Source organism: Herpailurus yagouaroundi, unplaced genomic scaffold (assembly GCF_014898765.1).
Source record: "Herpailurus yagouaroundi ecotype Mexico unplaced genomic scaffold, PumYag 77, whole genome shotgun sequence".
Lineage (NCBI taxonomy): Eukaryota > Metazoa > Chordata > Mammalia > Carnivora > Felidae > Herpailurus > Herpailurus yagouaroundi.
The window spans coordinates 63,620,445-63,644,627 of NW_024412388.1; the positions used below are offsets into that span (position 1 = coordinate 63,620,445).

The window sequence follows — 24,183 nt, forward strand, 5'->3', positions numbered from 1 at the left end:
TACACAGTGTTACTGTCTATACAATACAATTTAACACCTATTGATCTTAATTAATTATCAATGGAATGAGTAAGTTCTAAGAAATTTACTGAAAGAGGCGGCATCTGTCATGCAACAAGCATTCATGAAAAATTAGAGAGGAAAGGAATCATGGGAAAAGTTACCATTAATTAGTTATGTAATCCTCAAATAACAAAAATGGTGCTCTACCTTTTACAAAGTACCTTTATATACATCAGCTAGTTTTGGCTAGATGATCTCAAAGACTATGTCTCCTTGCTTTCAAACTTTCAAAATGTCTTCAAGTATGGGGAGACCATTTTTTGAAGTGAAAAGTTAAGAATAAATCATGAAAGTCAAAATTGAAGCAAATAATCACCCAAGAAGTTGTTAAGTTCAGGGATAGTAAATCAGATCAGTGGTTTTCTTGCCACCTACCCACCCCCCCCCCCAATACTCCTGTCAGTCAGGTCTGGAAGAGGCCCACCATTATCTCCAATGCAGCCCTCTAGGCAGCCATTACCAACTGATCAGAGCTAACAGAGAAGGGGTTTGAGCTAACATTTGCCATCCTAACCTGGTCTAATCATCTTGGTGAAAGCAAACAAAACTGATGCTAAGAAATTTAAAGTGACTCATCCAGTCACATATTGGTAGCAGATCAAGACCAGAACCAGCCTCCTGACTCCCCTCCAGGATTCTCCCCACTGCCTTTCCTCATTTATTTCTGAAATTCAGGATTTATTTTTTTTTTTAATTTTTTTTTTCAACGTTTATTTATTTTTGGGACAGAGAGAGACAGAGCATGAACGGGCGAGGGGCAGAGAGAGAGGGAGACACAGAATCGGAAACAGGCTCCAGGCTCTGAGCCATCAGCCCAGAGCCCGACGCGGGGCTCGAACTCCCGGACCGCGAGATCGTGACCTGGCTGAAGTCGGACGCTTAACCGACTGCGCCACCCAGGTGCCCCTGAAATTCAGGATTTAAATTTCTATTCTAAAGCAATCAAAACACAGAAAGCAAACCTTTGGCAGAGAGTTTTCATATTAATGCTCATGAATATAACGTTGAAATCAAAAATGACAATTTTGAGTCAAGTGATAGACAGAGTTGGTTAGTCTGTTATTTTTCAGTTGGGTTTATTTACCGAAGCCTAGAATGTGTCATGACTGGAAATAGACAAAACAGATTATTTTAATTCCACTGTCCTAGAAAAAGAAAAGGAAAATAGTTTTCATTAATAGGAACTGGGCTCAAATCCAGTCCCAAAATAACTTATACTACTGAATCAACTTTTTAAAGGTGACATTTCTCTCATTAATGGGAATGTACTATTATAATATAGTTTAATCACTAAATTTAAATTACAAGAAAAACATATTTGAAGGAATATGAAAAAATAAGAGATAATGGAGAGAAATAGACATCTATTTTAATATAAATAATGGCCATTTCCTCATCATGGAAATTGTGCTCACATTTTAGAATTATAATTTTCCAGATCCTCTCCCTAAAGCAGTTTCCTAATATTGCAATCACCTTTGCAACTCAGTTGGAATGAAACTGACTTGTCAAATTTTACCCAGCCAATTGATAAGTCTGTCTTGATTAACTCTCATTTTTAGGTATACTGTAATTGAAGCTGCTTTTTTGGGAGAAACCATCATCTAACACAGTTAGAAATTGCCCCTGGCACTGTCTGCATTACCCAAGAAAACCAGGACAGCAAATGGCAGTTCTGTTACCTCACAGAGTTAATCCATTTCAGCAACTATGTTACTTAGTTGCAAGGTAACAGCTGTTGGTCCCATAGCTTATCCTTTCACCCTGAGAAAGTGAGCCCAACTCTTATCGGAGGGTAGGATGAGGAAAGTAGCAAGCACACAGAATTTCTTCTCTTCAACATGGACCCTGCCACCACGCCAGAGGGAAAGGAGTGAATGCTTGAAACAGGTAGATGCAGTTCAGGGCCTATACTGCTCCAGCTCCACAAAAAAGGGCAGTCAGCTCCAGGGTTCTCCTGGGGTCTGGATATACACAGGAACAATCCATGTGGGCCTCAGGAAAACCTAGCCACAAACTGATGCTTGCTAGGAGAGCCCTGGAAAACTGGAGTGATTTTCACCTCAACCCGCTTTGTCAGTTGAGATCACTGGTGGTCCATGATTTTGGTCAGAACAAGAATGAAACCAAGAGCTCTAGTCAGACCCCATCATGTTGGCCCAGGCATGGGTCCTTTAGGCAAACAGGATAGTCAAGACAAATCATGACTTCTAGAAAGCAGAACAATAGTTCCCAAGGAATGTTTGTGAAATACTGGAACACTCTGCTTTCTGGCTTAGGTATTCCAAAAATGCAGAGATCGCTTGCCCTGCAGCACGTTATTATTATTATTATTATTATTATTATTATTATTATTATGTTTTAGTTTTTATTTATTTATTTTTAAGAGAGACAGAGACAGTGTGAGTGGGGGAGGGACAGAGAGAGAGAGCGAATCCCAAGCAGCCTCCACGCTGCCAGAGCAGAGACCAACGCGGTGCTGGAACCCATGAAACTGTGAGATCATGACCTGAGCAGAAACCAAGAGTCGGACACTCAACCGACTGAGCCATCGAGGTGCCCCTCCCTGCAGCACATTATTGAGTCATTTTTTAAATCAACCCACTTTCTTATCCGGAAAAGGGGACAAGTACCCTGCCTAACTTAGAAGAAATTACTTTAGCTGGCATCATAGACATCATTCACAATATGGAAGATCCTTTAAACACTACTAGTTACATTTTTAAAACTCAAATTCCTTGAAAACTTGCTGTATGCTGGCTGATCCAACACAGTAAATAGAGAATAAATTTGAGTTGGAAAGACTTGCCTTGGAATTAGTTTTGTCATTCCTAGCTCTGTGACCATGAACAAGTTACTATCGTTGACTCCTAGGTTTCTCTTTTATAAAATAATCATAATAAAATGCATTTCACAGTGTAGTTCTGAAGATGACATGAAAAACATAGGAAGTGGCATAAACATGCCTGCACCATGAGAAAAAATAAGTAAATTTCTTCCCCTATTTCCTTTTTTCTTACAAAAAAAAATTCCATGTTAAAATGCCTTTGGATGTTGTATATGGCTTAAAAATTTAAATAACATGCCAATGTTTGGATAAGTCTATGAACTGTAGCTTATGTAACTAATTTGAAGCAACTAATATTCATATATGTAATTACATATAACATTTCAATGAATAACTGCGGTCGTCTAGTTGAACAATTCAAATTGGTAGCATAATCTGGATTTCTTTTTCCAGAAATATATTGCAACTTCATTTTTCTTCCTATCAATGCCATTATGTTAGGAGAGAAAGAGGCACAATTTACCCCTCCTCAGTTGAGTAATAGCAATATTTTATGGCCTCTTTCCCATGGAGTCCTCTTTTTTTGTGTTAGATTGACATGTGTCTCTCAAAATATGTCTGCTAATCTGTCTTCCAGAGCCTGCTTATGGGCCTCTAATATTACAAATATAGCAGAGCAGTGTTTGGAGCAAATATGTATAGTCTTGCAAAAAAAAAAAAGAGGGGGGGAGGGAAGAAAGGTATGTTTGATGCATTTATAGTAACGGTATCATGGCCAAGAACAACAGCAGGCTTGTCCATCTGTCCATCATGAAACTGAGTTGTGCCTACTAGTTATCAACAGGAGGTGGCCATGTGGGCATCACACTAAAATAGAAATTCTGTCACTCGGAAGACAAGGTGAGGAGGGAAAAAAGGATTAACTGTTTCAGAATCAATTTCTGGGTTAGAATGATGAATACAAAGAGTTGCTCCATGTTTCTTATTCACAGACTATAAAATGTTTATTCATTCTTTTACTCATTCATTAAAGATCTTCTGGGTGCTTTTTAAAATTTTTTAATGATTATTTATTTTGGAGAGAGAGGGACAGAGCACAAGCAGGGGACGGGCAGAGAAAGAGGGAGACACAGAATCTGAAGCAGGCTCCAGGCTCTGAGCTGTCAGCACAGAGCCAGATGTGGGGCTCAAACTCACGAGCTGTGAGGTCATGACCTGAGCCAAAGTCAGACAGTCAACCAACTGAGCCACCCAGGCACCTTCTGGGTGCTTTTCAGAAGCCAGACACTGTGCTATCCATTATGGATCCAGAGAATAATTTCCTGAGTTACCTGGCTGGCTCAGTCAAGATAGCATGTGAGTCTTGATCTCAGGGTCATGAGTTTGAGCCCCATGTTGGGTGTAGAGATTATTATTTTTTTTTTAAAGAATAATTTCCTTCTTTAAGGAATTCTGTTTCATGAAAGAGACAGAGAAGTAAACAAAAAATTATAATACAGAAAGAAGACAGCCAACGTATATACAATATACAGTGGGAACCCAAAGAAAGAAGTAATTAACTATGCAAAAATATGCCAACTTTACAAATTTGTGATTCATCTTTGCACAGGAACCTTGCAAATCTCTGTAACATTTCAGTGCTGTTATATGTGCTATAGAAGAGAGGTCAACCGGGGCGCCTGGGTGGCGCAGTCGGTTAAGCGTCCGACTTCAGCCACGTCACGATCTCGCGGTCCGGGAGTTCGAGCCCCGCGTCAGGCTCTGGGCTGATGGCTCAGAGCCTGGAGCCTGTTTCCGATTCTGTGTCTCCCTCTCTCTCTGCCCCTCCCCCGTTCATGCTCTGTCTCTCTCTGTCCCAAAAATAAATAAACGTTGAAAAAAAAAAAAAAGAAGAGAGGTCAACCAAAGAAGTAGAATAAAAAAATCTAAGAATTAACAGATAGGTCTTGATCAACTGTTTGCCTTAGGGTGGAAGAAAAAGTGTTATTGCCTTTACTTGCATTTATTGCAGTCCTTTTTTCCTTAAGTATGTATGTATCCTTAATTTTTATATGATTTTTAATCTTATTAACTCTGTCTAAATATGTCATTTTCTATTTTCTATAAGTAAGTTTGAGAGTGTGACCACTGGACAACAGATACATACAGATATGGATACGGATGTAGATCTAGATACATTTTTAGATGTACAGCTAAATGCAGAAATAGCATCTTGGCTTCTGGAAATACGAATTATGATATAATTCTTAAATTTTACAGTAAAGCATTTTCTTTAAGGCAGTTTCCTAACAGAAGAGTGAATATAAGGCATCACATTTATTGGCATTTAGCAAAATTAAAATGTTAAGGCAAATAAATCTTCAGTGTGCTTTAAGACCTACTATAAAGACCTCCTTTCAATTGCAGAAATGAATAAGGAGTGAATTGAGGCACTCACATTTAAGCTAAAGTAGAAAGTCTGAGTAAACTGTCAGCTTGAAAGTCCAATTTGAGGGGCGCCTGGGTAGCTCAGTCAGTTAAGTGTCCGACTTCGGCTCAGGTCATGATCTTGTGGTTCACGAGTTCGAGCCCTGTGGAGCCTGCTTCCGATTCTGTGTCTCCCTCTCTCTCTGACCCTCCCCCCATTCATGCTCTGTCTCTCTCTGTCTCAAAAATAAATAAATGTTAAAAAAAATTTTTTTAGGAAAATCCGATTTGAATGTTTGCTGGCTTTGTTGCTAACATGTGCACTTGGAAACATAAAATTCACATCAGTTTCACATCAGGTGAAATTTGTTACTCCTCTCTGAGGCAATTTTTGGTGCTAGCCCATTTACCAACTGGTTATCTCTGGCATTGGCATTTCTCTTTGTTGTCCCTGAAGCCATGTACCTCCTAGAGCTACATGCATAAAAATACTGTCGTTCCTTTCCATGACCCCACCCCCCAGTTACAGGAGCTAAAGGCACATTCTGGAAATACAGCATGAGGCATTAGCACCAGGTACTAGCACCAGGCTTACCCAGAGTCTGGGTCTGCTTTAAAGAACCCACTCCAAAGAGTAACAACCATCACTCTCCGTGCCTCTGTCCTGATGTCCTGTCCTGGTGGCCACCAAACTGAAATGCCCTATCCCCTGACAAACTCAAAAGAACATAGTCACATTGTTACTAATACACATCAATCAATCTGACAAACACAAAAGTTTTAAATTTTATCTCTCGACTTTTATCTCAATTTTAGACACATAATCAGCCTTTTTTACATGCCAAAATTTCATTTGTACATTACATGTATATAATGAAAACCCCAGTGCCCATATAGAGATATTTGTCTAACAGTTTTATTCTGTCTGTCTGTCAATTCTGTATAAGTAATTCTTGGTCACTGCTCTCGATGTGTTTCTCTTACTATGAAACCAAGCACAGCTTCACAGGTAATTTTGTTTACTGAATATTCTGTACTGATGGTGGTGGTGTGGGTGATGTTGCAGATTCTCAGCTCTACTTTAAAAAGTGTAGAAGTGTTTGGGGCGCCCGGGTGGCTCAGTCAGTTAAATATCTGACTCTTGATCTCAGCTCAGGTCATGACCTCAAGGCTTGTGAGTTCAAGCCCTGCACTGGGCTCTGTGCTAATGGTATGGAATCTGCATGGGATTCTGTCTCTCCTTCTCTCTGCCCCTCCCCTGCTTATGCTCTCTCTCACTCTCTGTCAAAACAAATAAACTCAAGAAATATTTTTAATTTTTTTTTTCAACGTTTATTCATTTTTGGGACAGAGAGAGACAGAGCATGAACGGGGGAGGGGCAGAGAGAGAGGGAGACACAGAATCGGAAACAGGCTCCAGGCTCTGAGCCATCAGCCCAGAGCCCGACACGGGGCTCGAACTCACGGACCGCGAGATCGTGACCTGGCTGAAGTCGGACGCTTAACCGACTGCGCCACCCAGGCGCCCCTCAAGAAATATTTTTAAACAAAATAAATAAAATAAAACACAAAGTGTACAAGTGCTGCTCTATGAATGGACACGTTTTTGCCAAGATCTGTGCTATTTCCTATGACTCTTGTCATAGATTTCTAATCATCATAGTTTTTTCATTCTTTACATCTGTTAAAACGTTCCCAAAAGTGGGATTAAGAAATAAAGAGAAAGATGTTCTTACAAAATGAGTTGAGTGATGACTCAAGCCTAAGGAGTTTGACTTATAAATGCCATAGAGAAAGGCAATTATTCATTTACAGTCTAAGGCCTGCAAGCTACTTGACATCAAATGGAACTCAATAGAAGAATCAAGTAGTAGAAGTGAAAAAAAAGGTGGATGTTACTGTGAATGAAATGGTTTCTTCCTGATGGTGGAAGTTGTGATGTCTTTTCTAGATTATCAGATAGCCAATATTCATAAAAGAGAGATAAATATTAAATGAGCAACAGGGAAAAGGGCTAGGTAATACTCAACTTACAAGTGCATCATGGGTCCACAACTCCAGGAACATGCCAATTGTTTACCTTTGAGAAATTATCTTCCCTTAAACCATTGTTGTACATGGCAGCAATGTTTTGCTCTTAGCTCACACGAGCCAAAATAAACTACAATGTAGTTGAAGTACAACGTGGCCGTAGTAATTCTACCTCAAATACACTCAAGCATTTGTAACACAATTCTGAATCACAATTTGTGAACAACCATAAAACCACCATTTCATCAGCATATACATACTACTTCTCAGGTACTGTGCCAATACACTCCTTACCTTGGTCTGTGAAATAATTACTGTTATTCTCTTTTACAGACAGATGAGCAAACAGGCCTAAAAGACTAATTTTCCCCAGATATGAGTATGTTAATAACATTGTATAACTGCATGAAAGAAAATGTCCTTTAAACTGGCTATTCCCCAGTGTTCATAGTTTAGGCACAACTGTAATCCCCACTCAGCGGATAACTTCTGGATGCACAATCCCCTGTAACACACTCATAGAAGCAGGGGTTCCTATTAGTGACCAGCCACACAATGCAATGCATTTACAGCCTTCAGGAGCCTTATGTAGATTTAGATACATTATTGGGCCATTTTTAAGCATCTTGTTAAATCTTTAGATCCTATGTTTAATAACCCTTTTAATCTTCTTAAAATACACAGCCAAAGATCAAAGCTGCTGTTTCAAGTTCCACATTGTATATCTTCCATTTCAGTTTGTACTTATGCAGCATTTTACTTTTTGTTCATAGCTAGGAATAAATTTTCCTTCATGAATGAATAAAATTTGCACTTAAGGAAAACAGCATTCATTTTCAATAAACATTCACTAAGTAACCACCTTTCCCAAAGTTAAAGGCTAGGCCTGAAGAGGGCAAAAAAAGTGGATGAGACCTGATCTGTGCCTACCAGGGGCTTAAAACCTAATTCTGGAGATAGAGATAGTAGGAATGACGGTTAAAATTTGAAGGGAAGCCCCATGGTCCCTCTCCAAGGAACACCTGACAGCATTTTGCTTACTTCTCTAAGGAGCAAGCTCTGGGCATGTCACAACATGAGAAAGGGGCTGAAAACAATAATCCTCTAAAATAAATGTTAAAGATTCTGCTTATAGCAATAACTCTTCAGGTAGAACGACACAGGGGAAAGGGAGCAGCTTCAGAAGTGACTTGAATATGCGTGAGGATGTGCTTTTACTAACTGCATAGCCCCCACTCAGCAAATCTACCCCAGAATCACTGCTGTAGGGAGGATCCAGACGCAGAAGAGAGGATGAGATGGGAGGTCTTGAGATGGGAAAAGATTGAGAACCATAATGTCTAACATGGTGCAGTTTTTCAGGTACAGCTCCCAATGTGTATATTCATTTTTCTATCATCCTTATTTAATATTGAACAAATAATATTTTACACAAAAGTCCAGATCAAGAGGGACTTAATTCGAGTAGGTGATTACCTTTGTCACTCATAAAGAGGCTGTATCTTCAGAAGGCGGCCTGAATCACTGCACAGTTGAGCTGCTTAGAAAGAAGTCTGTGATAAAAACAAGTATGGAGATGGTTATCTAAAGCAAATGATTTTAACTTATTAAAAACCAACATTTTGGGAATATTCTCACAACTACACTTTACACTCCCTAAAAACCTGGAGAATTAGCCTAATTCTCTTCTAACACATAAAATACTACAGGTATCTACTCTTTGCAGGAAACTGTTTTCTTCTTTACTATACTGAAATAAAATTCTCACTGCCTCCTAAATCCTGGTCCTTATTTTTATTATCTACTCTCACACTTCACATCTACCTGTAAGATGCATGCCTAACCAGTTGATATCTCTATCCTGTCTTCTGCTTATATGCAACCTTTTTTCAACACTCCCATTTATGTTTTTATGCTTATCTGCCAAATTGGTGGTAGATGGCATTTTTCTTTTCAGTTTAGCTCTGTGTTTCCTAATTTTAGGTCAAGTATTTTAATGATTTTACAACACATAACTTATTGTAAAAATTTGTTATAAAAACATTTAAAAAAATTTTTTTAACATTTATTCATTTTTGAGAGTGAGAGAGACAGAGCATGAGCAAGGGAGGGGCAGAGAGAGAGGGAGACACAGACTCTGAAGCAGGCTACAGGCTCCGAGCCGTCAGCACAGGGCCCGACGCGGGGCTTGAACTCATAGACTGCAAGATCATGACCTGAGCTGAAGTCAGATGCTTAACCAACTGAGCCACCCAGGCCCCCCAAAAAAGCATTTTTTAATGAAAAGGAAAAGCTAATTTTACCATGTAGACATCACTACTAAAATGTGGTCATTTTTTCTGTCACTCCTTTTTTTTTTTTAAGTTTTTAAATTTACTTTGAGAGAGATTGAAACAGCGCAAAGTGGGGGGGGGGAGGGGAGGGCGGTGCAGAGAGAAAGGGAGAGAGAGAATCCCAAGCAGGCTCCACACTGCCATCACAGAGCTCAGTGCCAGGCTCAAACCCACAAAGCGATGAAATCATGAGATCATGACCTGAGTCAAAACCAAGAGTTGGATGCTTAACCTACTGAGCTACCCAGGCCCCCCGTCAGTCATTTTTCTATATATGTTTTGTAACTTTTTATTTTGAAATAATTTTAGACTTACAGGAAAGTTGCAAAAACAGTATAGACAGTTCTTATATACCCTTCACCCAGCTTCTCCTACTGTTAACATCTTCCAACAGATTATCAAAATTTTCTATGCATATTTTGACAAGATTGAGATCATACTTTTTGTTCAATCCTTCTTATATTTCATGATAGCATAAGCGTTTCTAACATTTAAAAATTTTCAAAAAAATAAAAACTATTATTTTATTGTCCAAGTAATGTCCTATTTCATCAATGCATATTTTACCTAACTATTTCCATGTTGTTGGACAATTAGATTACTTGGTAATTTCTTCTTTCATTAAAAAAATCCTTATCAACACAGGTTATAATTTTTTAAAATATCTACCAATTTTATAGGTCAAAAAATGGTCTTGGGGCACCTGGGTGGCTCAGTCAGTTAAGCATCCAAAGTCGGTTAAGCATCCAATTCTTGATTTCAGCTCAGGACATGATCTCATGGTTGGTGAGATGGAGCTTCATGTCAGGTTCTGCGCTGACAGCACGGAGCCTGCTTGGGTTTTCCCTCTCCCTCTCTCTCTGCCCCTCCTGTGCTCATGGTCTCTCTCTCTCTCTCTCTCAAAATTAAAAACTTAAAAAAGAAATGGTCTCTCATTTGAAGTGCTTTTTTTTGTTACTATTGAAAGTGAACATTTTAAATGTTTGCTAGTTATTTTTATTTCATCTTTTGGAAATTATTTAGGTTCTTTTTGTCTATGTACTTACAGATGTCTGAATATATTACTTACAAATTTGTGTAAAGCTTGCATATTAAGAATATTAAGATTTGACTCAAAGATTACAAATATTTTTACTGTTTAATAATTGCATTTTAATTATTTGTTTTGTATTCATTTTGGTAATCCCAAACAATTTTGCTAATTGAAAACAAAATGTCCCTTTTATAGCAATACTTTGTAAACTGAGATCCACCAACTATTAAGGATCTTGAAGATATGACTCTTGGGAATTATGGGAATTTATTTCCTTAAAAAATATTCATATATTATTCAAATTTGACAAACACTGAAATAGGTACAATGGTCAAAAGAGAAATCCCAGGTTATAATAAGACGTCATGTCATACAAAATAAAAAGTTCATGAAAGGATCAACTTGCATTTCACATTCTTTAGTGTTGATTATATTATACTATTTTAATGTCTTAAAAATATCCAGAACTGGGGTGCCTGGGTGGCTCAGTCGGTTGAGTGACCAACTTCGGCTCAGGTCATGATCTCATGGTTCACGGGTTCAAGCCCCGCGTCGGGCTCTGTGCTGACAGCTCGGGGTCTGGAGCTTGCTTCGGATTCTGTGTCTCCCTCTCTGCTCCTCCCCTGGTCACACTCTGTCTCTCTCTCTCAAAAATAAAGATTTTTAAAAAAATTCAAAAAAACTATTCAGAACTAAACTGTAAACTAAAAACTAATTTCTTTTTTATTACCACAAACTAAAAATCAGAAAGCTATATTACACTTCAGCAACACCAATTTGCTTAAGAGCCCCCAAATAGCCTGTGCTTTTGTACATCTCCTGCCTCTACCCTTGCTGTTCCCTTTGCTCGTACTCTCTACCATCCCTCCCCTTCCACCCAGTGGGAAACTCCTGGGCCTCACTGCCATTCCCTCTACCATGCCACTCCCTCCTCCCCATTGTCTTAACTATTGCATCTCCTAACTTCTGTAACTTCTCTCTGTTTGCTTTTGCTGTCACATATTAAATTTGCCTTTATAGCTGTCCTTCTTCCCCAATTGTCAGTAATCTAAGAATAGGAGAGTCAGGTCAGCCATCACTGTAGCCCCAGTGCCTAACAAAGTTCCTGATGTATAATGGGAGCCCCATTAGTGTTTATAAAATGAATCAAATTATCCACATAAGGTAACAGGCTTCTGGGAGAGTTGTAAGAAACTCAACCCTCTGTCTCGATTATACTGATAAATACTACTGCAAGTTCATCTACCAACTGTGCTATCAGTTCTGTCTCATATGGTCCACAGTTTCTCTTTGGCACTGTCAATTGATTTCTATTCAGTGACAGTGACTCAAGCAGAAAAGAACACCTTTCCTCAGGCAGATGAGAATCACTCATTTTCCCCCTCTAATGGTTTATGTTGAATAATTTCAAACTTACAGAAGAGTTGCAAGCATAAAACAAAGAACTGTTGCATACTCCTCAACCAGATTCACCAATTGTTATCATTTTGACATATTTGATTTCTTTTTCATTACACACACACACACACACACACACACATAATGTATAACATAATGTATAACATTATAACATCGTAATGCATAACATCAGGAATCAAATCTCAGTTTATCTGTCACTGGTCATATTAACTTTGATGACCCAACAAGGTAGTGTCAGCCAGATTTCTCCTTTATAGACTACCATTTCTCACTTTGCAATTAATAACTAATCTCTGGAGAGGTATTTTGATAATATATGTCATTCGTCTTCAGACTTTTATCACCCATTGATTATTCTCCTGAATCAATTCTTTCCACAACAGTTCCAAAATGGTGATGAAAATGAACTAGCCAGGAAAAGCAACGGAAAGAGTATTTCAGGCCAAAAAATAGCAAGTGTGAATACTCTAAAAAGGGTTAGGGAGTTGGCAGAACTAAATGGAAATCAGTGGGACTGGAATATATTGAGGGAAGAAAAAAAATGCTTAAATGAGAAAGGACAGGCAGATTATGTAAATCTTTGTGCCCCAAGGGAAGGAATTTGGATTATAATATAATTGTGATGCTTTTAAGTGGGAAACCACATGATTTTCATGTTTAAAAGATTACTCTGGCAAGGTGAAAACAGGTATTCAAACAAAAACAGGTACACAAACATTCATAACACAATTATTCATCATAGTCAAAAGTGGAAACAACCTAAATGTCCATCAACAGATGAATGGATAAACAACATGTGGTATATCCATGCAAGGGAATACTACTCAGCCATAAAAAATGAAGCACCAATACACGGATGAACCTTGAAAACATTATGCCAAGAGAAAGAAGCCAGGCATAAAAGGTCACAAATGTACAACTCCATTTATACGAAATGTCCGGAATGGGCAAATTCACAGAAACAGAAAGTAGACCAGTGGTTTTCAGAGGCTGAAGGAAGGAGAATGGGAAGTGACCGATCAATGGATGAGGATCCTTTTTGAAAATGAACTGGAATTACTGATGGCTGCGATACATTGCGAATGTACAAAAGGCCACTTAATTACACACTTTTAAAATTGTTAAGATGACGAGTTTTATGTTACGTGAATTTGACCTCCAAAAGGAAAAAGCCCACTCTTCGGACAATACATTGGTTTGTAGGGGAGGAAGCTAGTTACTGCAGAGGGAGTCCATAACTGCTCTAGAGCAATGACAGCAGAGGCAGAGAAAATGGGAAAAATCAACTGCATATCTCGGAAGTAAAATTTACAGGATTTGCTGACGTCTGTAACTGAGGGGGACAGAGAGGTCTACAAGTATGCAGAAGCTTCAGATTTGGAGGATGAACATGTTTTAAGAAATGAAAAGTTCAACTTCAGACATGTTAGCCATGAGATGCCTCAACCCAATCTGGACTATCCTATGTTACAAAAATTTCACTTTCTGGGGTGCCTGGGTGGCTCAGTCAGTTAAGTGTCTGGCAACAGCCCAGGTCATGATGTCACAGTTGATGAATCTGAGCCCCTCATCAGGTTCTGCACTGGTAGTGTGGAGCCTGTTTGGGATTTTCTCTCTCTCCCTCTCTCTCTCTCTCTCTCTCTGTCCCTTCCTACTTGTTCTCTCTCTCTCTAAAAATAAATTTTAAAAATTTCACTTTGTAGTATATTACTTTAACTTTTCTAGACTTGTTTCCTCATCTATAAAACAGGAATACTAATGGTATTTACCTCAGATGGTTGTTCTTAGAATTAAGTTAGGTAATTGATAGAAAGCTCTTATCACAATTTCTAACACATAATAAATCTTCAATCACTGTTAGAGATTACTCTTGTTATAATCTTTGTCCTGATTACTATACTTATTCTATATGCTGCCTATCTGTTCCTCCTTCCAGCACCTACAGATGCTTGGCTGGTTGTGAGCAGTCTCAGACCCTCCCAATCTGCTCTGTCTTGTTCCATCTGAGTCCACAACTGGCCATTATTGGAGACATATTGACAGAGGGACCTGACTGACTGAAAGTAATATTCAGATCCCTTAGACAGGCAAGTACCTTTCTATGGTGGAGAAGGCACACTGGGCTCAAATAATGGCATAACAATTTCCTTATTAAAAGCATCCAACTCATTTTCTTCTACTTTTATACTTCCTTAGCATCTTCCTGTCCTTAATATTTTTTTTTCCAAGCTTTCTTCCCATGGGGAAAATATGTGCTAACAAACTGACATGAATATTCTAGTCTACTTGGCAGTTAATTTCTTCATAGAGACCTGTAAATTGATGTTCTTCTGGCTTATAATCAGACTCTTATAGGTTGAGTTACAAGGAATCAATATGCCTGAGCCTCTTAACCTCTGAGTGACCATATAATACCCCAGAGGTTATTAACCTGAAAGCTGTGTCAGACTCTAGGTGGTGATAGTCACTATGACGCACATACTGTAACACTAGGCTGAAATAGTCATCCAGATAGAAGAATACAATATTTCACAGAGTAGTGGTAAGCATTAAATGAGTTAATATATATATATTAAAGTGCCCTGACACGTTAGGCTCTCAATAAACATTAGTTTATGTTTTTAATTTTAAATGCAATATATTACATATATTTTTATATGCAAACCATATGGAATCCAGTAGGAGGAAAAATCCAAGTTTGAAAAATTTACAGATGAACTGAAATGAAACCGATTTTTTTTTCCCTACTTCATCCCAATCTATCCTTAACCCTCCCTTTTCTAGTTTCCTTTTTAGTGTTTTCTCATTTCTGTAACTACTTTTGCAGTTGGCTGTCTTCATAGTTAATCACTCAGCAATGCTTGGAGGATTAATGCCAATAAAAGTGGTATCTGAAAATAACCTTATATATTCTGCGGAATAATTTACTCACAAGCTCTGTTATCTTGGGCAAGTCACTAAGCCTAAATACGTGACTGTGTCTCATCAGTCAGTAACTGTGCCTCATCAGCCCATCCTATAAAGTCTCTTAGTGTTCCTTCCATGTCTAATATTCATAAACTATATTCACTACTGAATCCTTAGCACTTAAGCACAAAGTAGGTGTTATTGACATTTATGTTGATGATTGTATGGATAGATGTTAGGGCTATATTTTGTTCAAAAATCTGATAAATAAGCCCATTTTTTACAATAAAGAAGATGGAAACCAGTCACTAGTTATCCATAAAAGTTTAAAGTTCTTGTATAAAGAAAAATGATTGACAAAAAGTCCATTGACTGATGGTAAAGAACAAACTCTCATGCAGGTTTTCAATATGCCAATCTCAACGCCATTATGATGGGTGAGTGAACAAGTGGGTGGATTGATGGATCAATAAACAAAATCCTTTATACAAAAAATATACTTTAAAAATATACTTTTTTTTAAAGCATGAATTTCCCAGCCAGCAATTTTTTCATTGGGGCTTTTTTCCCCATGTCAAAATACCAGAAAGCCTTGCTCGCAGTAACTATCCCTCTGGAGTTTCTGTCACGTTTAAGAAATGATGACACCATTCAATACTGATTATAATAACAGGATGTAAGTGGAGCTTCCGTTTATGGATCTTTGATTTTGTAGTGGCATATTTACTTTCTAGAAATGATCTTTAGCTCTCTATCTCACCTGTTCCATATTTGTGACTGTGAAATAATTATAAATGATAACCTTCCCACCTCTTTTGCCTTTGTTAACAAACAATTTAAAGAATATGGGGGATCGGGGCCCCTGGTTGGCTCAGTCGGTTAAGCGGCTGACTTTGGCTCAGGTCATGATCTTGTGGTTCAGTCTGTGAGTTCGAACCCTGCATCGGGCTGACAGCTTAGAGCCTGGAGCCTGTTTCAGATTCTTTGTTTCCCTCTATCTCTGCTCCTCCCCCGCTCATGCTCTATCTCTCTCTGTCTCTCAAAAATAAATAAACGTTAAAAAAAATTTTTTAAGAATTTGGGGGATTTTTAAAAATTCAATTTAAATCTATTACTGCTGGTATATAACAAAAAAAACCAGGACAACAGTTTGAAAATTAACAAATCAGTTCAAGAATGAGAAAACAATCTTACAGAAGTTTCGTTGTCTTTTCTAATAAAACCCACGTTTCCAGAAAAAGTATTAGAACTATATTTCTGTTTTGTTTTTTCTTTTATCCATAATCGCTGTAGCCTAAATGAAATTATATTTTCTAGACTTCAGTTCCCCTCAGTTCAATTTAGTTCAATTTAACAAACATTATAGACTCCCTGCTGGGGCCAGCCACTATGCCAGGTTATTAGGAGTCAAAGATTAATAGGACATATTTTCTAACTCGTGAAGTTCATAGCTTAATTAGTACATTATTTTTTGTTTGTTTTTCAAAGCCTCTGTTCCATTCCAATTTCAACCAGAATTGCTCTACTTTTACCAGTTGTATGTTTTGGAGGTTGACTTAAGATATTACTGTTTTGAGACATTTAAAAAGTCACTGACCTAGAGGCAGCAAGAGACATTTAAATAAATATAATGCAGTGTTCTACAAGTAACAATGGTGTTTTCTCAGCCTGGGTTCCCCAGAACACAGGACCTAAGACAAAGGAGTATGATTCAGAGGATAAGAGTTAAGAAAGAGGGAACAAAGCAGAAAAAGAAGGAGTCAAAAAAAGATTCATTATTGAGTTGACTAGCTGTATAGATGGCTGGATACTCATTCTTAAAGAACACCTCCTGGGGGAAAAAAGCTGAAATCGTCTGTCCATTACTCTGCTCCTCACTAATCAAGAGTGTTCCCTCAGGGCATTACGCCCCATCACTCCTGGGTTGCACATGCATGAGACACGGCAAAATCCCAGAGGTGTCCCCTGCTACTTCACCATCCAGTAAAGAAGCCATGGGGGTGTGGGGCGGGAACCGGTGAGAGGTAAAAGTGCACAGGCCTGAGGCAAGGTACTGTCAGGCCGTACCTGCATGAAGGTGGACAGCATTTTCACAGAAATTGTCACAGCAGTCATGGGCTGGAGTAAGAAGGCCAAGAGAATTTGAATGGGGCACAAGAAGCATCGGAACAAGGATATAAGGCACAGAAGTAGAGCAGAGTAGAGAATGATTAATTCTGCTGGAAGGAGAAGGGCCAGGAAAAGTTTCACAAACAATTCCTCAGAAAAGTTCTTCAAGGGGCGCCTGGGTGGCGCAGTCGGTTAAGCGTCCGACTTCAGCCAGGTCACGATCTCGTGGTCCGTGAGTTCGAGCCCCGCGTCAGGCTCTGGGCTGATGGCTCGGAGCCTGGAGCCTGTTTCCAATTCTGTGTCTCCCTCTCTCTCTGCCCCTCCCCCGTTCATGCTCTGTCTCTCTGTCCCAAAAATAAATAAAAAACGTTGAAAAAAAATTAAAAAAAAAAAAAAAAGAAAAGTTCTTCAAATGGCAAAAGGGGGTAGGTATTTCAAACAGAAAGAATATATATATATGTATGTATATATGTATATAATGTATATATGTATATGTATATATGTATATGTATATGTATGTATATATAATGTATATATGTATACAATGTATATATATGTATATATGTATATGTATGTATATATAATGCATATATGTATACAATATTTCTTTAGAAGTAACAACAGCAAGACAATTGAACAAGAACCTCAAGTAATAGTAAGAGCACTGCCAAATTTACTCCTGAACTATAAAAACGTGCTATCTAAAATTTTTAGTACTTGATAAAATGTAACACAAATCTTCAAATCACTTTGCCAAAGATCAAGCATGTTGGTTACGGAGACATATCAGTTATTTTCCATTGGAGATTTCAGACTGCTGCCAAGAAACTAGCACGTTGAACTAAAACCAACAGAAGTGGGTATTCAAAATGGGCACAGTTTACTACCCTTTGTCATCTATGAGCATGGCACTTGCACATTGTTGAGTTGCTATTCCACTCAGAGAAAAGGAAACGTTCATATATAAATCCTGCCTTAATACTACTGGTTAGCTACTTTTTAAAAAGAAAAGAATTAAAGATCATATTCAGAAAATCCCCAAACTTTCATATAGAATTATAGGACGTGAGCTATATATAATTTTTCTTGTTATGATCATCAATTTTGTGATATTTTGATGGAGGTCCTGAGACCTCAATTTGAGTCAGTATCATAAAACCAACACTGTCTATTCTGAGAAAAATATTCATGTGGAATCAAACTCATCCAAAGGGAAGGAAAGTGCAGACTGATCTTGGTCACACATCCCCCCCCCAAAAAATCAACAAAATATAAAATAACTCCCCCTCCTCCCTCTCCCCTTTATTTCTCCTCTTCCTCCCCCTCCTCTTCTTCTTCTTCTTCTTCTTCTTCTTCTTCTTCTTCTTCTTCTTCTTCTTCTCCTTCTTCTTCTTCTTCTATTATTATTATTATTATTACTATTATTCATTGTAACTATTATTATTAAATAAAACTCATAAACTCACTGACAGAGATTCAAGATTACTGAAAGGATCAGGAACTCACTATATAAACATTAAGTGTTTACCAACAATCTGCCAGTTCAGACAACAGTACCTACCACAGATAGATGTGCAGACACTGACTTGCTCACAAGAAGCCAGCTATCTACTGAAAAGAAGTCTTACAAACACAACACCGTAGGGAAATAAGACTGTATTATTCTTAAAGTGTTAAATGAACTGTATAGAGTCTTAGAAACTAGCAATAAATAAATAGTTCCTGACAAGTATTAATTGTCTGGCTCAGACAAGAGTAATACAAAATAGTAATGAGTAGTCAAGGAAAAGAAAGCAGAACTGGAACAGGGTTTTTAAATGATGGACAAAATTTGAAATAGAAAAGAACAGAACCATTTAAGTGCTAGGAACTACATAAGCCAAAGCATAAGCTGGAAACACATACAGGTCGTGGGAGTTGGCTAGGTCACAAAAAAGATAGCACTGACTTTCATGGTCAGTTAGCACCAAGCACTGGGTATGATAATGTTGGACAGTTAAGTTAGGGGCACTGAGTATTATATGGAGAAGTCTGAATCTGATCTAGTGAGCAGTAGGGAGTGACTGGATGTAATAAAGGAGAAATAAATGGTCAATATACAGATGAAGACACCTACAAGAATAATAGTAAGTCTCAAGTTTGAGGGGAAACCTGTGAGGAAAATGCTAAAGCTTTGATGGATGTGAGAGAGGACCCAATATATCAGTAACTTATAGCAAACAGAAGAGATAGGGAGTGATTTCCAGATAGCATGCAATTCAAATGAGATTCTGAGGATCTGTGATACAGGGAGCAGGAGAGAATGAATAACACCCATTCTAGGAAGCCCCATGGGAAACTGTCCTTGTGGCACAATCAGGTTTCTGAAACAGCAAGGATATAATAGAGGAAACATTCTATGGACTGAGGAGTTGGAGAAGTTGGTCATGGGATCTAATGAAAATTAAATGAGTAATTTAGATAAAGTGCATAACACATAAATGATTTAATGACACATTCAGGGCCAGTGTTAAACCTCACCCCCACAATCTTACAGGGAAGGGAATCTTATTACTCTTAAAACTACTACCTCATTGCATTACCATCCATACTTCTACTGAGTGGCTTGCTTGATCAGGCCACTTCAAATCAAAGTACTTTCATAGACATTTAACCCCTTATCCCAAAACATCCTTTCAAATATAACAAAATTATTCATGATTATTTATGATATAACTTCAGAAAAGTTGCCAATCCCTGAATTCATCCATGCTTGGCACTTTATATAGTGCCTAGCATAAAGTAGGTGCTTAGTGACTATACATTCAAATGTTTATTACATGAAATCAAAAGCACAAGTGAAAAAAGAAAAGCTAGATACATTGGATGTCATCTAAATTTACTTTTTTGTGCTGCAAATGATACAATCAAGAAAGTGAAAAGACATTGTATGTCAGCTATACTCAATTTTTAAAGAAGAATGTGAAAAGACAACTCACAGAATGGGAGAAAATATTTGCAAATTATATATTGATAAAGGACTTGTATCCAGGATATATAAAGAACTTGACAACTCAATAATAAAAAGACAGTCCAATTAAAAAATGGACAATGACTTGAATAGATATTTATCCAAGAAGATATGCATATGGCCAATAAGCACATGAAAAGATATTCAACATCATTAGTCATTACAGAAATGTAAATCAAAAATACAATGAGGGGTGCCTGGGTGGCTCAGTTGGTTAAGCGTCCAACTCTTAGTTTCGGCTCAGGTCATGATCTCATGGTTCCTGAATGCAAGCCCCACACTGGGCTGGGCACTGCCAGTGCAGAGGCTGCTTGGGATTCTCTCTCTCCTTCTCTCTCTGTCCTCACTATCTCTCTTAAAATAAATAAACTTAAAAAAAAAAAAAACTACAACGAGTACAGCTTTACATCTTCGGTGGCTATAATAAAAAAGACAGTAACAAAGAGCTAGTGAGGATATGGAGAAATTGGAACCCTTAGACATTGCTGATAAGAATGTAAAATGAGGGGCATTTGTCTGGCTCACTCAGAGCGTGGGACTCTTGATCTAAGGATCATGAGCTCAAGCCCCAATTGGACATGGAGCTTACTTAAAAAAAAAATTATAAAATGGTGTAGCCATTTTGGAAAACATTTGAAAGTCCTCAAACAGATAAATATAGAGTTACCATGTGACCCAGCAATTCTATTCCTAGGTATGTACCCAAGAAAAATGAAAATATATATCCAGAGAAAAACTTTTACACATGTGCTTATAGAAGGATTATTCATAATAGCCCAAAAGTAGAAACACCCAAATGTCCATCAATTGATGAATGGATAAACAAAATGTGGCATATTCCCATGCAATGTAATATTATTTGGCCACAAAAATTCTGACATGTCCAGAACATGCAAATCCATAGAAATAGTAAATAAGTGGTAAGACTGGGGCATTTGAGGGAAAGGGGAATGACTATTAATGGGATTGAGGTTTCTTTGAGAGGGGACAAAATGTTCTAAGATTAGATTGTGATGGGATGCCTGGATGGCTCAGTCATTTAAGCATCAGACTCTTGATTGTGGCTCAGGTCACGATCTCACAGTTCATGGGTTCAAGCCCCACATCAGGCTCTATGCTGACAGCGCAGAGCCTGCTTGGGATTCTCTGTCTTTGTCTCTGTCTGTCTCTGTCTCTGTCTCTCTCTCTGGACATCCCCCCACCACTCACTGTATTTCTCAAAATAAATAAATAAACATTTAAAGAAAAGAAAAGAAAAGAAAGGAAAAGAAAAGAAAGGAAAAGAAAAGAAAAGAAGATTGTGATGATGGCTGCACAATCCTATGAATATACTAAAAACAAAATTGGGGGCACCTGGGTGGCTCAGTCAGTTGAGAGACCAACTTCAACTCAGTTCATGACCTCACAATTTATAAATTCAAGCCTCGAGTTAGGCTCACTGTTGTTAACACAGTGACCACTTCAGATTTTCTGTCTGCCTCTCTCACTGCCCCTCCCCTACTCTCTCTCTTTCAAAAATAGATAAAATATAAATAAATAAATAAAAACTGGACACTAAAATGGGTTATGGTGTGGTATATGAATTAAATCTTGAAAAAGAGGTTTTATGAAAACAAAGTCTTAAAATTTTTGGCTGGTTTCTATTTGTCTCAACAAAGTTTTATCTATGATGGATTTTGTCCTCTACCTTCCTATGGCCCAAGACTGAGCAAATGCCTCCAGGGATGGAAGTAATCCCAATTTCTGCTCACTTAAACAGACTGGTCCCTCAAAATCTTTTTATCACCTACTATGAATCACTTACTATATTGACAAATGGGCCTACCTCTTACTTATATTGCTAACTTAGTTACATCTAAGATGTATACTTTCAGTGACCAAAACCTAAACCAGGTTGATAATTAGTTATATACTCAATTCTATTTAGCTACACCTAATGAAACAATTCTAATAGGGTTAAAAATCACCTCTGATTGGGGCGCCTGGGGGGCTCAGTCAGTTAAGCATCCAATTTCGGCTTAGGTCATGATTTCACAGGTTGTGGGTTCGAACCCCGCATTGGGCTCTGCTCTGACAGCTTGGGGCCTAGAGCCTGCTTCAGTTTCTGTGTCTCCTTCTCTCTCTGCCCCTACCCCCACTTGGTCGCTGGCTCACGCTCTCTCTCTCTCTCTCTCTCTCTCTCTCAAAAATAAACGTTAAAAAAAAAAATCAGCTCTGACTAAAACTAATTGAAGACTCCCATACACCTGTCCATGGGCTAATTCGACACTCTGCTAGCTATTTGATTGTGGCTTCTGGCAGCAAGCAAGATGTCAGTCTATATTTTCATGGATCACTTTTCACTGAAATCTTTTCTCTGCATGATCGAAATTTCCTAGAATCATAATGTGTTCTTTGTAACATGTGAAAAAGTGGAGAAATCAATTATGTGTAATTAGACATGGAGTCTCACAGTATACTATTAGAGTTTATTATTAGTGAATTTCTTGACAATAGAAAAGGCAAGAATAGAAATATTACAATGAAGCTATGGTAGGGTAATTTATTCAAATTACTCTTATCTTAAAAGAAATTACTTTACCCTGCTTAATTTTTTTCCTCAATAGTATTTAATGCAAATTGGCATACTTTACATGCATTTGTCATTTTATTTTATTGTCTTTCTTCTCCCAGGAAAATTTGTAAATACTACAAGAACAGTGACTTTGTTTTTACTACCATATCTTCAGCACCTATAACATACAACACTTTAGGGCTCAATATTCCCATATTGTAGGTGATCAATAAATATTTAATTAATTTATCACTTAGAAAGCATTGAAGAGTCCTATGATCCTTGGCTAAACAAAATTAAAAACAGAACATCAAATGCTTTTAAATTTTTACTATTTTATATCACATAATCCCTCCAATTTCCTGAGGACCCCAACTTTACTATGTGCAGAACAAGATTTGGCATTTTCCACACAATGAACACAAAATGATTATCGTTTACTGTCATACTATGGTTATTTTAAATTCATTGCTTATTATTGTTGTAATTTACCATGAAGCAATGGCTATGATCTGATTCACATACAGGTTATTTCTTATCGAAAACCACATTAATGTAAGATTTTTCACGATAACAAATATAATTTTAGGATTTTTAAGTAAAATTTTGATTAATATCATCCCTGTGGGTAGTCATATTAGACTCTAGTATTTCCGATTTTTATTATCCATCTTTTCTTCCTTCTTTGCCCTACTCCTATTATCATCCCTCTACAGAAAATGTTTTCAATTCTTAAACATAAAAATAAATCCAAAAATTATATCACCATTTTCTGCCTAATCTGTTTTTTTTATTATTTATAAAACAGATTTTTAAAGTAATTGCTAAGATAATAATGTAATTTTTATCCTTCTAATCTTTATGAAAGTTTCCCTTAATCTTCCCCTTTTGCCAACTCAGGATCTGTGTCCTCCCACACAGTATCTTCCTCTATTAAATAAGTGACACCATTCACTTTGCTTAATTGTCTATTTTTTGCTGCTGCACTTTGTTCTATCTATCATGACATCAAAGTGGTCTTCAGGACATCCGGATGGCCAACAGGCACATGAAAAGATGCTCAACGTCGCTCCTCATCAGGGAAATACAAATCAAAACCACACTCACATATCACCTCACGCCAGTCAGAGTGGCCAAATGAACAAATCAGGAGACTATAGATGCTGGAGAGGATGTGGAGAAATGGGAACCCTCTTGCACTGTTGGTGGAAATGCAAATTGGCGCAGCCACTCTGGAAAACAGTGTGGAGGTTCCTCAGATAATTAAAAATAGATCTACCCTATGACCCAGCAATAGCACTGCTAGGAATTTACCCAAGGGATACAGGAGTGCTGATGCATAGGGGCACTTGTACCCCAATGTTTATAGCAGCACTCTCAACAATAGCCAAATTATGGAAAGAGCCTAAATGTCCATCAACTGATGAATGGATAAAAAAATTGTGGTTTAGGGGCGCCTGGGTGGCGCAGTCGGTTAAGCGTCCGACTTCAGCCAGGTCACGATCTCCCGGTCCGTGAGTTCGAGCCCCG

At 37.9% G+C, this 24,183-nt stretch overlaps 1 protein-coding gene across 7 annotated transcripts in view; it reads right to left on the reverse strand.

The window, feature by feature from the left end:
* Positions 1–24,183, reverse strand: part of SLC44A5 (solute carrier family 44 member 5) — a 380,599-nt gene that overhangs the window by 308,638 nt on the left and 47,778 nt on the right. For 5 of the 7 annotated variants that reach the window (XM_040470674.1, XM_040470673.1, XM_040470672.1 and 2 more), the window contains exon 2: positions 8,765–8,841. The exons of 1 other annotated variant lie outside the window; for it this stretch is intronic. In XM_040470674.1, coding sequence (XP_040326608.1) covers positions 8,765–8,777 — 13 coding nt within the window. In that variant the 5' untranslated portion in view covers positions 8,778–8,841. Of the gene's footprint in view, positions 1–8,764; positions 8,847–24,183 lie in introns of those variants that run through there. One more of the 7 variants, XM_040470675.1, reaches the window with a different exon arrangement.